Source organism: Gallinula chloropus (assembly GCF_964237585.1).
Source record: "Gallinula chloropus genome assembly, chromosome: 4".
Taxonomy (NCBI): domain Eukaryota; kingdom Metazoa; phylum Chordata; class Aves; order Gruiformes; family Rallidae; genus Gallinula; species Gallinula chloropus.
The window spans coordinates 18,441,245-18,458,334 of NC_140088.1; the positions used below are offsets into that span (position 1 = coordinate 18,441,245).

At 39.6% G+C, this 17,090-nt stretch overlaps 1 protein-coding gene across 1 annotated transcript; it reads left to right on the forward strand.

The window, feature by feature from the left end:
* On the forward strand, positions 1–6,340 carry DHCR7 (7-dehydrocholesterol reductase; the record flags this gene model as incomplete). Its single annotated transcript, XM_084262945.1, has 7 exons — positions 1–95; positions 992–1,214; positions 1,945–2,035; positions 2,702–2,915; positions 3,372–3,576; positions 4,386–4,517; positions 4,994–6,340. The coding sequence occupies 7 exons, from the start codon at positions 1–3 to the stop codon at positions 5,456–5,458; spliced, it is 1,425 nt and encodes a 474-aa protein (XP_084119071.1). The 3' UTR covers positions 5,459–6,340.
* Positions 6,341–17,090: the final 10,750 nt, after the last annotated feature.

The window sequence follows — 17,090 nt, forward strand, 5'->3', positions numbered from 1 at the left end:
ATGGCAGCCCGTCAGGAGAAAAAACCTGAAGAAAGAAAACGTAAAAACACCCAAAACGATACTCGAGCATCTAAAGTCCAGTGGGGAAGAGCATGGTGAGAGAAGCTGATGATCATAATTAGTCATCAGATTTCAGCTTGGTTCATACATAATCTTAGAGATGCTACATCTTCCTTAAACTTCACACTATTATTAACAGATTGTTTTATTGCCTTTCTGTTGAAAGCTCATGGATAATGAGCTGTTGTAACAGATGCCAAAGAAGAGTTCTTCCAGATTTTTAGGAGAGAGACCATGCCAGATGGCCTAGGTTAAAACACAACCCTCCTTGCAAAAAAAGAATAAAACAATAAAAATTAGTAAAATGTGTAGTTTCTTCAAGGGCTGAACAAAATATTTCATGAGATTTGGAAAACGGGCATCCATCTGTGGCATTGCCAGCTGACATCTCCTGCTACAGCAACAGCAAGACTCATGTCCCTGTTGTCACAGAGTTGTGCAAGTATTAAGAGTATTATATTGCATCTGGAAACAGCCATGGGTTTATATGGCTTGCCACCACAGTGTGTGGTAGAGCCAGTTCAATTTCTGGCTGTCCAGGGTCTCTCTCTTCTGTGTTTCCAAGTTCTGTGTTATATTCTTGTGGTTCTGTTACCACTTCCAACTGAACACAGTTATAGCCATGATTGCCATCAAAAGTGTGAAGGCTGTAATAATAATCTGCTTTTTGGAGGAGACATATTGTCTGTTCTGTTGCTATACTGTTATAAAATGGAATGTTTTATAACAGTTTGTGGAGAAATATATAACGTGCTAAGGTTTGGGGGTGGTTTTTTGTATCTTTGACCCAAAGAAATGTATATGCCCTGAAAACACTTTCACTTTTCATCTGGTTAGTCTAGAAGTTTTGAAAAAAATTCCTGGCTTAACCAAACCACTGTTCTAACTGAAAGCTGGGAAAAAAATTAAAATCCTGTGTTTTGAATTACAGGGAAGTGGACTGGTTTTCCTTGGCAAACATCATTTTCCTGCTCATGTTTGCACCACTTATCGTGTATTACTTCATAATGTCCTGTGACCAGTACCAGTGCTCTCTGATTGATCCACTCATTGACTTGTTCACGGGGAATAAACATCTGTCTGACATCTGGAACAAGACTCCTACACTGACCTATAAGGCTGCTGGCATCTATACCATTTGGGTTACTTTCCAGGTATGCTGCTGAGTTGTGATCTAGATGTAGTGGCTGGTTTTTAAAACAGCTGTTTGATTAACCATTTTACACTAATAATGATAAAATGTTGCTCTGGCATTTCTCATTTTCCATGCCTTTTTGGAATTCAAATGAAGCTTATACACTTGAAAAAATAATATGCAGGGAACATACGTAAATACTCCTTGTGTGATACTCCCTGGGTGAGGTGCTCCTTTATGTGGTTTTTAAGAAAAATAAACTACTTAACAACAATACTTGTTTGTTTTAAATTAGCACCCAATAAATGTATTGTAAACTTAACTCTTCAGAAGGGGTGATGCTTTCTACAGACAGACTGCAAAAGAACATTGACATATAAAATGTAACTTAGATTTGTAAAATACTGTCAAAATTGCCAAACAACACATTTTTTTTTCTGAATCAGAAAGCAGCTTTCATTTAACACAGGTTAACTTAAAAAATAAAAGGATGATGACCTGAATGTAGTTATCAACTGACCTGCCTCCCCACCAAAAAGGAGTGACAACCATATATGAAGTACATTTTTAGAACTGTTTAGTAGCTTGGACATATTACAGTCTAAAATCACAACGGCTAAATCTTGCCATATTTGCTTATCCAATACTTAATTAAAAGTGCTGTGCGTTACATTGTGTATGAAAGGGATGGTGGTTTATTGAGTTTTGTCCTGTTGGTTTTCACTGTTAATACATTTTCTCTCTTCTAGGTGTTTTTGTATCTGTTCATTCCTGACTTCTGCCATAAGTTACTTCCTGGATATGTAGGAGGTGTGCAAGAAGGTGCTGTCACCCCTGCTGGTAAGTTCTTCCTTAGAATATATGCACACCTTGGGATCTGTTAAAATCACAGTATTTATGTGCTTACAGCCTTCAGCTACCCATATGTGTCTGGAAGAAACACAAACTTCTTTTGATGCTTTTGCCTAGCTCATATGTTTACTTCAAACAAAAATAAAAAGCAATCAGTGTAATCTTTTAGAATAAATGATAGCATTTCTGTCTCTTACTGTTAGTAAAACTGTTGATACAGCAGGCACCATGCCAGCAGTGGAAAAATACAGATTCATTACTTTGGTTCTTAAAATCAGCAGTGGGCTAGGCATTGCTCGTATTTGACAGTGCAGTTGTACCTGCTGAAGCTAAGTTAACCCACGAGTCCTGAACCCAGTGGGTGATGTGAACTGAGTGTGAGAAAGGGTCAACTTCAGGGGAATTTCCAAATTCACTGTTTTGTGAAATGAAACTGAAAAGTAAAACTCAGCCTAACAAAGCCTGATGGGTACAGCAAAGTCTAACCAAAGTTTCAGAAAAGTGCCACAAGATGTTTACTTGGGAGGGTGAGGAGAGTGAGGTCATTTCATGAGCACTTGATTGAGCTTCTATATTTTGTATGCTACCAATACTAATGAAAAGCTGTACGGACACAGTATCAGTAACGTTTCCATTTATTTCTTCATATTTTAGGTGTAGTGAATAAGTATGAAATCAATGGGCTTCAGGCTTGGATCATTACCCATGTGCTTTGGTTTGCAAACGCCTATTACTTCCACTGGTTCTCACCCACCATCATTTTTGACAACTGGATTCCTCTCCTCTGGTGTGCCAATATCCTGGGATATGCAGTTTCCACCTTTGCAATGATTAAAAGCTACTTTTTCCCTACCAATGCTAAAGACTGGTATGTGTTTTTAATAATGAGAGAATAATAGGTAATCAGACATATAAATTGAATGCTGTACAAAATAATGATGACAGGATATATTTTGCTGGCACAGATACAGACACCAGTGTATGGCTGTGTTCTCTGTTTCATTAGCACTATCTTCTTTCATGCTACATGTGATGTCACTGGCAGCCTCTGTCACAGATATTTTTCACAAATAGGGTGGATCTATGGCTATAGTTAGACAGTTCAAAAGTGTTACCAAGAATAAACTAGGGTACCTCTGAAGCTAAAATTTTTCTCTACTAATGTCATCCTTTGTCTGAACCAGTTTGTGTTATCTTGCACAACAGTATATATATATTTTTATGATTGTTATCACTACATCAAGTGAATCTGAAGTGTGTAGTTAGCATAGTAATTACCTATATTTGTGTGTAACTACATTTCTAATTTTTTTATGCTTTGTAGTAAATTCACTGGCAACTTCTTTTATGACTACATGATGGGGATTGAATTTAACCCTCGAATAGGAAAGTGGTTTGATTTCAAGTTATTCTTCAACGGACGCCCTGGTATTGTAGCCTGGACTCTAATTAACCTTTCCTATGCTGCTAAACAACAGGAGCTGTATGGTCAAGTAACCAACTCCATGATCCTTGTCAACGTCCTTCAGGTAAATTTGGAGGAAGAAAATAAGAAACCAGCTTGGAAATACAGTAGTATTAAATTAGGAAAAAAAACCCTCCTTGCACTGAAGTTGAACTTAAACAATTTCTCCTGGCCTCAACAAACTCATTCAGTGATGACTCACTGCCACTTGATTCTTTGGACTCTTGTATTCATCTCTTTGGGCACTTGTATTCATTTAGAGTGGCACTGTGAGTACTCTCTTGTGTTTGTTCAGAGCGCCACCTGTGGCATGGCCATGTCTGCACCAGCAGATTTCAGTGTAAACTTCAATTAACAGATATTTTCCTGAGCCTGTGTTATGGAAACAGGCATAGCCTGATCTTGAACCCAAAGGGAACAATGATACATTCCATGGCTTTAATTTGAGCTAGATTGGGCAGGTTTTTTTCTGAGGGCAGCCGCTGTGCTTTGTACTGAAGAGACCCCTGAAGTAGTAAGTACAGAAAATAGTTTGGCTTCATTTGTGGCTATGTATAAATGGGACCCTGATCGATAGAAGCTCTATTCCCCCTCTCTGTGAGAATAAGACTCTTTAAGTTGAAGAGGTGTAGGGGTGGTCAAATGTGAGTATGCTTCTTAAGTGTATGTCCTTATAGTACCATGCTTGCCTTAGTTATCTTGGTTGATATTGCTGTGTATTACTTTATCTTTATAGATGCACTATATTTGTATGATATGTTCCTCTCAATATCCTATTCTTGAGATGTTAAAAGACAAAGATTAGGCTGATGCAGTTAAACAGGACAGCTGGTGACAGTGCTCTGTTATTAACGTGAGATGATTCTGTTTCAGGGTATTTATGTTTTGGACTTCTTCTGGAATGAAGCCTGGTATTTGAAAACCATTGATATCTGCCATGATCATTTTGGATGGTATTTGGGCTGGGGAGACTGTGTTTGGTTGCCTTACCTCTATACTTTGCAGGTAAAAATGTGGTACAATATGTGTTTGGGCTAAAAGGAAAGAAACTGCGGAAACATTCTCCGCAGCGGTTTGATTTGTATCTTAAGTTGTTTCTAGGCAGTTTGAATACCAAATAACCATTATAACATCCTTTATAATAATTCACTCTTGGGAAGGCTTTCTGCCCCAGCATGGAATTGACATATTTCCCTCTCCTTTTGCGCACTCTTCTGTCACCATCTGTGTATTTTTCGAAATCCTGACCTAAGAAATGCAAGTTTGGGGAGAGGGAGAGAATTTAGGGTGCAGAGTTTTCTAAAAATTGTCCATGGCTTTACTGGTAGGGTGGATTTTTTCTGTTGTTTCTACTTATCTGTTCTGAGTCACTGTAGGTCAAGGAATTAGTCTGGCATCCTGAGCATATACTTAAATTACTTAAAAGTCTCTTTTTTTTTTTTTTCCCCTTTTTTTTTTCTTCCCCTTTCTCCTCTCCCTAGGGCTTGTATTTGGTTTACCACCCTGTCCAGCTGTGCACAGGTAATGCCATAGGGATCTTGATGCTGGGCTTGATCGGCTATTACATCTTCAGAATGACCAACCACCAGAAGGACCTCTTCCGTCGGACAAATGGCAACTGCAAAATATGGGGGAAAAAACCAGAGTATATTGAGTGTTCCTACATGTCTGTGGATGGGACCAAGTACTACAGCAAACTGATGACCTCAGGGTTTTGGGGGTGGGCACGCCATTTTAACTACACCGGAGACTTGATGGGCTCCCTGGCCTATTGCCTGACGTGTGGGTTTGAGCACATCTTGCCTTACTTCTACATTGTTTATATGACTATTCTGCTGATCCACCGTTGCGTTAGGGATGAACACCGTTGTTTCAGCAAGTACGGGAAGGACTGGAAGCGCTACACGGCTGCAGTGCCTTACCGCCTCATACCAGGAATATTTTAAGGCTAATGCAGAATTCAGGGAAAAGGAAAAAAAAAACAAACTTTTTTTTTGGGGAAGTGAAGAGAGTTTATGCACATAGTGAAACTGTCAACAACACTTTGTGAAGGACACTCATATGGTTCTGAAGAAAATGTAGCTGGACAACAGTTGTTGCTGTACAGAAGGAATATGCAGGCAGACTGTATTTAAAGCCAGTGACAAAAGGCACTGAAATCATCTGGATTATTTTTTTTTAGAAGACTCTCTTACCCAGAACTTCTTTTCCCCCTCCTTTCAAAATTAACATGGAATTGAAGAAAAGTTGCATGTATTGAGACTCACGAAATATGTCAGAGATGGGAGGAAGCCTTACCCATCAGAACAGCAAGGTTCTTCAATTGCTTTCCAATGACTTAAGAGAGGAGGAAAATAATTGTGTGATCGCTTTATGAAAGAAATTGTATGATGTAGTTGCTTGTGATAGTAATAACCTATGGTCAATAATTCCCCAAAGAAGGCTTTGTTGTTTGTTGCTTTTCAAGAAGTTAACGGGGGAAACTGATAGTAAACTGGTGTGTGGGGAGCTTTTTATAATCCGATACAAATATTTGTGAGAGCTGGTATAAATTGGTGTGGCTCAAAAGTTATATTAGTTTACAGCACCTGAGAATGTGGTACGTGGACCAGCTGGGTATTATTTTGATACTGACACCAAACTAGCTTTGTGAAGATACTGAGCATACGTTGATGGACTAGATGATCCTTGTGGGTCCCTTCCAACTCAGTATACTCTATGATAAGATTTCTTTTGTGTGGGTAGAAAACTTTGTTCTCTGTCATTTGTATAAAATCCTGTTTGTAAAAATTTAAGAAATAAATGCTTGGTTCCCAGATAAGTAAAAATCACTGCTAATTTTCTGTTCAGCTATTTTTCTTGTTACATAGCATCTTTCAAAGTTACCAGATCCCAAAGGAGGTCTTCAAAGAGCGTAATACCAAGAGCTGGTTCAAGAATGCATAGAGGAGAAACGAATAACAAGAAACTGGGACCATACTATTAACCTTGCATTTTGTAACCAGCTTGGTAGTTACGCTCAAGCTAAGAGACTCATTTTTTTTGTTTGTTTTAAATTTTTAGACACAAATTGACATTTAGTTTTTGCAGTAAGTAGATAACTGTAAATTGATTTCTTGTAGGAGCTGCTGGATGCACTGATGTCTGTGACAGATTTGAATGATGTGTCTTGGTGAGTTTGTGTTTTGGTTTTGTTGCGGTACTGTCTGAAAGGATGGTTTTGGCAGGAAAAGGTTCTCTCCAAACGAAGAAAACAAATGTATCTTGTGGTTTCGCTCTGTCTCAGAGCTGGATATACAAGTATGTATAGAGAAGCCTTATTAGCAGAAGTTCTTCTTAACCTGATTGCACCAGCCCTCTCTCTGTAGACCTCGTACCTGTTTTATCACCATTTTGCAGAGAACAATTTCAGCACATAACCGTGTTGTTATTAACAGTGTTTTCGTGGGGCTGGCAGTAGCCCTATCTGACAATTTCCACTCTCAAATCCCAAAGCATTCCCATGGAATGAAAAGCTCCCTGCTAGCATGTCTGGTAAACAAATGACTGGTTATAAATTCTATAATGTGTTTATATGGCCTAAAATTCATATATTTTAAGAACACTGAATTAATAATGCAGTTGCAGTACTAAACTTCAGAGAAGTATTCACAGTTTCAGTTACATTAAAGGTCACAGCTCTGCCGTGCTCTTTATCAGGTAGGTAGGTGTCCTAAGGCTTGTTGCTTTTAAGGATTGTAAATATTTTTATTTAAAAATTAAATTTTTAAATATATTAATTTAAAAAATTAATATGGTGGAATAGGAGTTCATATAAATTCTGAACATTGAAGATCATTGTAGCTCACCTTTCTGTGGCTTCTGCCTTCATTTGAACTTCCAGTTTGGAGGGGGCAACACCATTTTCTTGTCCATTGGAAGTAAAAAGCAGAACCCCTTCTGTGTAGCATCCAGTACAGAACGCTGCAGCTATGTCTGGAAACAGCTGTGTAGGAAGTGGGCTGTCTCTAAGGATGCTTTTAAACATCTTTGCATTTCTAAATTTGTTTAGCTGCAGTAGCTAGTTCAAAATGGTTCCTTGGGAGGAGGAATGATGGCAACAGCTGTATTGCTGTGGTAGAACATTGGAACTTCACACTCTATGAATGAAGAGGACTTTTACTGCAGGTGGGTGGGGAGTCCACGTTGTTTGCCTTTGCTGAAAATACGTAGCCCAATACTGTACCAGTTCATGAAGGGGCCATGCTTACAGAATGGTTGACTTGAGAGAACTTGGTTCAGAGGAAGGGAAAACTGAGGTGTGGGCTGCCAGGACTGTTGGACTCCGTCAGTTGCTGGCACTGCACTGATTTAGGCTGCCCTTGACCTTGCTGGAGGAACAGGACAGTTTCTTTTCTCAGCTTCCCTGAGGCCACATGCTCACATCCTTTTCTTCTGTAGCCTTGGAAATTGCACTGATGGCTTGCTGCTAATGCCAAGGCTATTGAAATATTATGAGATAATCAGGATTATAAATCACAGTAGCCTTGGATGGCACAGTATGTTCCCTTATTTTTACTGATAAATCCTGGATGATTAGTGGAAGAAATTGCCCATTTAAGACCAATAAAAATATCAGCACTTCAAAAACAAAATTGGGGAAATTTGAGGCAAAAGAGCAGTTTTGAGGGAAACAAGAGCTTTGTGCACTCAAATGCTGCTTCTAGGCAATTTCTGTTACATCTGATATTACTCAAAGGGTTTTCTGTAGTGTCTGACATTGGAGTATTTCTTTTGCTGCAGCCTGCTGCTCCTGTGCAGAGTACTTTCTCCTGCAGATAGCCTAGCTGCCGCAAGTGAGAACTCTTTGTCAGCCAGACTTGTAAACTCGTGGCAGGAGGCAATTAGTCGCAAGCTTTTGCAAGCAAGAGGCCTCCTCTGGGCTAAACTCGCATCCTATTTGTTGTAAGGATGACAGGTTCTGCTTCTTCGGGCTTGTCTGCTGTCCATACAGGTCTTTTTTGTTCCCTCTGTGTGGCATACAGACTAAGTGTACGGTGTGTGTGTGTGTGTGTGCAGGGATCTGCATCAGGCTGGAAAAGAAAGTGCTAATTCCATTCGCATTTGTAATTCTTACATATAAATGATACTTGGAGAAGCATGAAAATTATTTTTATGTATTCTGTAAGCTTTGTCCTGACATAAGCAATGTGTAAGCTGTACTCTAAGCAGGTGCCAACTAATATCACCCTTTAAAATTGAATCGTTTAAAAGGCTATCAACTTGCTCATCTTCAGATAGTGTGATGACTGGGTCACAATTTGTTGTATGCATGGCAGTGCTGCTGATATTTATTTCTTCCAGAACACAAAAAACAACCTCAAGCCAACCTACTTCGCTGTGTAGGTTTTGAGGGGGTGCGTACAATATGAACTTTTGCCCTGATAATGCTTATTTATTGATATGTTGCAGTCAGAATCGCCTGTTAGCTTTCAAGGGTCTCCATAGTGTGCTAGGAATTTCAAATATAGCAATGCCAGTATTTGTAAAGGGGTACTTTGTTAACTTGGCTTCTCACTAATTGGAAAATAGAGGAAAAGCTTCTGGGAATTGCTCGGAGTAGTAATGAAATAGTTTTGTTGGATTATTGTAGAAAGAAAAGTAGCAAATGCCTATTTGAGCAGGGTGCAACAGGCTGAGCATGTATCCAGATTGCCATAGATCTACCCAAGGGAAAAAAAAATAACCTCAGTCTTCTAGTGTATAACCAATGCAGACTGTCAGTATTCAAGCCACGGATGGAGGGGAGGGCGGAGAGGAGAACTTCCCATACCTGTAAGAGGCGGGGGTGGGGAATGTCTCCCTGTATTTAAAAGCCCTGTCAGTAGATGGCATTGCGATACGATGGCATTTCTGAGATCAGGACTCTGTGTTCAGCAAAAGGACAGCTAATCATTTGTAACCCTTGATGCAAAGCTGCAAGTTCAGGTTATTCTTCCCGAGCCTGCACGAATGCGGAGGTGATTCTGTGTTGGGCCATGGCATACATAATGTATTCAGCTTTAAATATGTCCATAAATATGCAAGCTCCCTTTTTAAAACTCCATCTCTAAGCAACTCGGTGACTAGTCTGCAGAGCTTTGCTTAGGATGTAATACAATCTTACTGCTTGGCTCCGTTTTCATTCAGGCAGTAGGTACACAATGAAGACCAGCAGTACATGCTGGTGCCTCACGGTCGCAGCCACAAAACGTTTTCTGCTATAAATTATCAGTCTAAATTCTGATCATGTGCTAACCTTAACCTAGAGCTGCACTGCGTTATTTGGTTAGTTTAAATAATGCCTTATCTCCATTGAAGGTTAAAGGTGATGTGCAGTTCCAAATAAAACTGTAACAGCGTATGTTTTCTGTGTTACTTCGTACAGGAAAAAAAAGGTAAAGGTCCATGGCAAACCAAAAATGAGAAAAAGTTTTATTTTTTTAACTTTTAGATTACAGATAGGGATCTATTTTATGGTAGCAAGTAACGAAACTACCTTTTTTAAAATCATGCTGTTCAAACCTTTTCTTAATATTTTCCCTTAATTATGTAAGAAATTTGCAATTCAAGGTAATTTTAAGCATGCATTTCATCATCTTAACGTAACACACACAAAAAAATCTAATAGTATATATTGCAACAGCCAAGTCCCTCTAAAGTACTGTAGAAGGATCAGAGAATGCATGCAAGACTAAACCATAGGAAAGCTCTTCTAACTAGAGGAAAGTTAGGTTATTTCAGAAAGCAAAGGTATAAAAGGCAAAAAATCCACCATGCTTTTGCAAAAATCGAGAGTATCAAATCTCTTTTGTGTGATAACATCATGGAGCTTGCAGCTGCTGGAAATTAAGGATTTTACTTTTTAATTGTAAGTATTTCTCTGGACAATCCAGATAAATATGGTTTGTAATCTAGGTTATGCGCTAAAACAAAAGAGTTGCAAGAGTTACAAAGCTTAGTCAAGTTAAAGGTTTTGCAGAGTTCAAACAACTTTTTTTTTTGTCAGTTTAAAAGAGTTATGAAAGAGTTTATTGATTCAGTTGGCTCTACAGGAGTCAACGTCTGAAGCTGGTTTTTAAAGCAGGATATTGAAATAAGTAGACCTCTGATTTGATTCAGTTTGGTGATTCCTAGACTTAAAAAAATAAAAAAGCAAAATTCCTAGATTTAATTTAAAAAAAAGATGTACAAAACTGAAGTTAAGCTAGCACTTCTAAACATGGCTTTTGCATTATCAGCCATCAACTATAAGTTCCGAGAGACTGACCCCGTGAAATGAATCCCTGCCACTGTGATTACAGTGAATATAAAACTCTAGGATATAGTTTTGATATTGACAGGAGTTAAAATGTATGACTGCTGGATTTAATCTTGTGGCATATGGTGACATTATTAATACAGATTTCTCTGGTATGAAAAGGGCTTCAGTCCTTTGACTACTGAAATACTGAAAGAATCAAATCAAAATAGTTTATTCTTCCATGATTCATCTCAAGCTTTACTTATATTAGCTAATTTTCCTGTTAAAATATCACCTTCCAAAGGGAGATTATTAAGGACTATAAATCAAAAACATTTGCAGCCTGGTTATCATAGAATGGCATGTGTTGGAAGGGACCCCAAGGATCATAGATCTCCAACCCCCCTGCCACAGGCAGGGCCACCAACCTCCAGGCCTGGATCTACACAAGGCTGCCCAGGGCCCCATTCAACCTGGCCTTGAACTTGTATAATAAGCACACTAATTAAGGTTGAGTCTGGCCATCTTTGACCTACAGGCAAACTTAGCATGCCAGGAGGCCAGACAGGAGCAATCCAAGAAGACAGTGAGATATTATTGCATGTTACATAAGTAGTGGAACAGAGAGTAAGTTACTCCTATGACCTGGTTATGGTTTTCTTGGCATGATAAGCTTCACACTGCAGTAGTACTTGCCCCAGTTCAGTAGCGTCTATAACAACGTATCCATGTTGATCTCTCCTCATTGGAAAAGAAAGGTTGCTATCAGTTTCAGTGTACTTAGAATCAGGCCCTTAAAGAAGTGACCCACGCAGGTATTAAGCAGCTTGTTAATTCGAGTTTATCACTTTATTATGTGTGTAAAATTAACCATTCTCTTGAGAGAGAAACCTCTCTGCCAACAGGAAAAAAATGTACTGGTGGAAGGGAACACATTTAACTGTTTGCTGTCGACAGGGGGTGGTGCTGCAAGACTGATCTCTTGTGAGGAAAAAAGGGCTGTCATTGCCAGATTTTCAGTTGTGCTGGAAAACTAATACCTCAAGCAAATGACTGCAATAAACTCCATCCTGAAATGCGCTTATTCCTTTCTCTGAAAGTGGTAGCAAGTAACCATGTCAGTGTCTGGAAAGTATGTTTTGTTGTAATGTTTGGCTTTGCAGCGGGCATGTTGTAGCTGCTACTGAGGATCACTTAGTGATGGGTTTTCTCTTATCACGGCTGCAGGTCCATATCAAAGAGCCCTTCCTCCTGTAAATCAAATATTAGCAAGGCTTTCATGCAGTCAGTGAATGTACTGGTCATTCCTGAGCCCAGGTGAGGGAAGCAGCTGTGGTGCCTAAAGAGAAGTAGTTTGCATCTGTAGTGTTCTTAACAGAAACCAGGAGAAAGGAAAAGGATGCTCTAGCATTGAGAACAACTATCAGGTAGTTAAAATGTCCCTTGCTTCTGACATATATAATTTCCTAGTGGTAAGATGACATAAAAGAGATGGCAAACTTGAGTAACACAGTTGTAGTTGAAAGGCTTGTACTATTGCTAAGCAGCTAGTAAAAATCTCAGCTCCTGTCAGTGAAGAGGGATGTTCCTCCTTTGCCCTTCTTCCTCCAGTGAAAACAAGTGTCAGCTTTTGAATGCGTAACACATGCTTGTCGCTACCTCCTCTGGAAGAGAAGACAGCAACAAAATGAGGATGTGTAATGCTCCTACAAAGACGACAGCTCGTGGCAATTCAGCAAAATAAAGGATAAATTAATTTTTATGATGTTAACATTTGAAGTACTGCAGCTGAAATGCACAGTTTAATACCAATTACCAGAAGCAGTACACTGATGTTCTGCAATTGCTGGTTAAAGCTCTGCCTTCCAGGCTGTTTCATACACGCCATGAAGATGGCACCTGGCTTGCTGTTTCATTGCACTGATTTCACTGATGTTTTAAGGTAACATCAGTAAGTTTGGGCTTTTTTTTTAATTTTTATGTTTTCCCAAGCAAAATCACTTCTGTTCAGCATAGCTCTCTTTGAGTTGTTTAGCTGTGTCAGTGCTTTCAGCAGAGCTGGGTAGTCTGAGTCTGGCATTTCAAATCATACGCATATTTCTGTTCCCTAAAGTTAAACTGATGTGACAGCATAAATTCTGTTCTCTGTTATACTGTGCAGTTCCTTATTTTGGATTAGCAAAATAAGGACCAGCAACAATGAACTTCATGCCTTCTATTAGTTAATATCATCTGTTGTGTAACTTCAGTGGAATTTCACAAGGCTGAGTCGACTGATCACCCCTACGCTGGTCTTAAGCTTTTTGCAGCTAGTGAGGTAAATGAAGTGGTTCACTGTGGCGATGTGATAAAATCCTACAACCTGAACATAGGCTACAGCTACAGGAAATGCAGATGTTGCACACACTTGTTTCTCCCGTTTGTTTTTTTTAAGATCCATACATACAATCCATTTTATTCAAATTTCACAGACACAGTTGATAGCTTTACTTTAGGGGGGTAAAGGGAAGTAGAATTACAATGAGCTTTCTGTTGGCAGGACTGTGGTGCTATTGCTGTGGTTCCATAAAAACTCCTCATACAAAAAAATCTGAGAGACTTTATTTATTCATTTATTTATTTAAAGAAGAGATACAATAAAGCAGTAGGTTCTAGAAGTAACTGGATGCTATCTGTGCCCTCTAATTTTTTTCTTTGGAAAAGATACATCTATGTGCACAATCTTATTACTTAGCTTCATAAAACAGCATCAAAGGCAATAAAGGAAAATGTAAAATGCATAATATGATATTTTGATGTAATAAAAAGCATTATACTGTTTAAATTGCAATTTCCACATAATTTGATCTGATTTAATGGTATTTTTTATACTTGCTTCTCTGCAATTTATCCAGTGAAGTGAAAGCAAAATGCTATTTGAAAGCTGCTAAACATCTAAATCTCTCTTACTGTTATGACACTAATCAGGGTGATAGTCATTTGCAAAAGGTTGTTAGGGAGGGAGAATGATTCTTTTAGGACTTTTGAAGACAATGCATTTAATCCAAGTTTTAGTCTCTTAAGAGTGTTGAAATAGTAGTAGCTGTTCTTATTCACACAAGCACTTATGTGCTTTAAGCAAATGTACTCCCAAGTACAAATAACTGAGCTCTGTTAACAGTGCTGTGTTAATGGTGCAGCAAAGAGCAGGGGAGGAGTTATAAAACTGTTCAGTTCTGCCTCAACTTACATTGTCCATACAATAGCTCAGTAAAGCCTTTGTCTAAGCCTAGTTTGCCACCATATGCCATGAAATAATAGAGGCTGATTATTAATACAAAAAAATGTAGAAAAATGTGTAACCACTCTCGGCTCCAAACCAAACAGAATGAAGATAGGATGTAGATTACAATGGAAATTTGCCCGTCTGTTCTTTGAGGAGCAAACCTTGCTTTCCATGAGGAGCTTTGCTCTAGATTTCAGCAAGATGGAATATGGCTTCTTTTGTAAAGCCAGCTGTAGATGTAGTAGAAGGAAAGTCTTAATTTTTCCTACTTCTGGAAGGGTTACTGCTTTTTAAAAATAAATAAATAAATAAATATTATACTAGAGGTAATATCCACAGGGGATAAAGATGAAAAGAGTCCAAGTTGAAAACTGCCTACCTACTAAGCCACACTATACTGTATCTTCAAGCAGTGTAAGGTTTGTGAATAGTCTTGGATAATGCAGAAAATCTCCATCAGACCAACTTCTCACATGCCAAGCTCTCAAATGGGAAAATGCTCACTCTTCTTTATTCCTCAGTTTTATTGTTGTGTTTCTGCATCTTTGGTGATCCAGCAGCAAGGTGCCTACCAAATGTTTTTGCGACATTTTAGAATTAACACAAGAGTGCTTCTTCCCAAACTTCCCCAACAGGATTTCTGCATTCAAAACACACAAACCATTTCATGATACTGAACCAAATTAAAGATCTCAATACTTCACCAGCTAGAGCTGCATTAATAACTATCTATGTAGCAGTTCTGCCTATGGAAGTAAAATCTGTATTAACCTGTCAACAGGAATTTGATTTTTATATTTTGTTCTGGGCCCTGTTGAGTTTTTAGATCAGTAATCGCACTTCTTCTGCAATAATGCTGGGAAAACAAGTTGTAGCTTATCTGGAATAAAGCATTTTTTCCCTATTTTACTTTGAGCAGCCTCCAGTAGCCATGTTCACAACTATTTTTCTTCTGGACTCATTCCAAATATTCATGTGAAGGAAATCTTTCACATTTGTCTGCATCAGGTTTCTATTTTTCATCCACTTTTCACTAACTATGGAGGACATACATACAAATACAGCAGGTGCCCACAGTATTTGCAACTGCTTCCTTAAATTACTAGTTTTAACTGAAAAAATCATAATATTCATAATTTCAGAGGATTTAATCAACAACAAAATAACAGTTGTCATTTCTTTGGTGATTTGAACATGTTGCATGGCAGATTTTTTATTCTAATCCCTTCTTATTAACAGCCTAAAATTAGCAAGAATTTAGAAACAAAAAACTTGAAAATCATCTAGCTAACTTTTCTCTGTCAATGGAAAAAGCCACTTATTTTTGTTTCTTCATTCAGCACGGGGACCTAAACTACACAATGCAGGATATTCCAGCCCTAAATAGCAGCATGCCCAACTTCCACCTCTGCGGGGTTGTGGATGGAGACTTTGGGCAGCACAGGCATGGGTGCATGACCCACAAAAGCAAGCGGAGGCCAGAGAAACAACCTTGCAATACTTGATGAAAAGAGCTTGTTGGCCAGTGGCTTACCAAATTGTGTAGAAGGGCGAAGCTGGCGAGGCAGCAAGCTCAGGCAGTAAAAAAGATCAGGAAAAGCAAACAAAAGGCCAGTAGGAGGAGTGCTCTGAGCAGTGTTTGCCTACCTCATAAACAGCTTACTAATATGTTTTAAATGATTCAAAATGTCATATGAAGTTTATGTAAAGTGCAAGGCACTATCAGCAGTCATAAAAGAAAAAAGAAGTGGCTTTGATGACTGCAAAGCATTTTGATGGCCACTCTTGTCAGTGAGGTACCAGCATTTTCCACTGTATGGTATTGTGGTGACTTTTGTGAGTCCCTGCTAGTGTTACTGATTTCAGCAGGAGAACTGACAAGCCTAAGGGCTGCAGGATGGAGAAGAATTATTTTAATTTCTTGCAACTGACCAACCAAAAAACTTATGAATTGCTTTGCTGAAATTTTCCATCTTCTCATTCAGACTTGCACACCCCAGAGAAACTTTGGTAACCAGAAAACTTACAAGAGGATATGAACTTCTTAACATGATGGACTATCCCTTCTCCAAGGCAGCAACACTGAGCTGAGAAGAAACATGATGTGCCAGGCCAGGCTGCTTCTTACCAGATCACAAGTCCCTCTGCACAGCCCCCCAACCTATTCAGATCTCTGCTGACCCTGCGTCACGCAGGACATTTTCCAAGGATGGAGGCAAGCAGGCATCTATCTTCCAGCTGACACCAGCCTACAATGTGAATCAACAAGCATTTCCAGGTCTCCCGAGGTTGCTGGCAACAGCTTCCTTTGGCTGTTTGCTGTGCATTGGGGCAGAGGACAAGGGGGGTTGGCTGAAATGGTAGATATCACTCCTATCATAAAGTCTTGCTACGACAATGCAAAGGAGAAAATAGTTTGTCCCCACATTAAACACACTTGCAGGAAGCTACATCCAAGACATGCCAAACGAAACGTCGTTAAGGTTGCAACATCAGGACGTTGAGCGTCAGAGGATGCATTCCCGATTGCCTTAATAGCTCTTCCTCTGCCCCCGCTCCACATGCTTTATGATCCAGGCTGCCGGCTCCTCTCCCACACAGCTTTAACCGGGGCAAGGGCAGGCCGCCGGCTCCTCCTCAGCCACACGGCTTTAACCGGGGCAAGGGCAGGTCTCAATGAGCCAATACTCTTCTTCTTTCTATTTTTTCTTTCTTTAACGCGCCCAGGCTGGGGGTAATGCCTTGGTAGCCTAATTCCTTGTTAGCCTTTCACACTGTAACGTGTACTTGCAACATTATCAGGTGCGAAAGCGTTTACAAGCGGCACAGGGGCCGGGAACAAACACCTCCCCGTCTTTTCCTCTGGGCTTGTCAGCCTTTGAACTCCGCGCTGGTGACATGTGCCCTCTCGTCTCCCCCGCTGAACAAGCCGGCATGGGTGGGACACGTTATAACCCCGGCAGAGGCTTCTTCATGGGCGAGGCGTGGCACAGCTCCCCGAAGCTTGCGCCACGAGGGGAGTCGGTCCTGTTCCTTGACCCGGGTCGGGGGT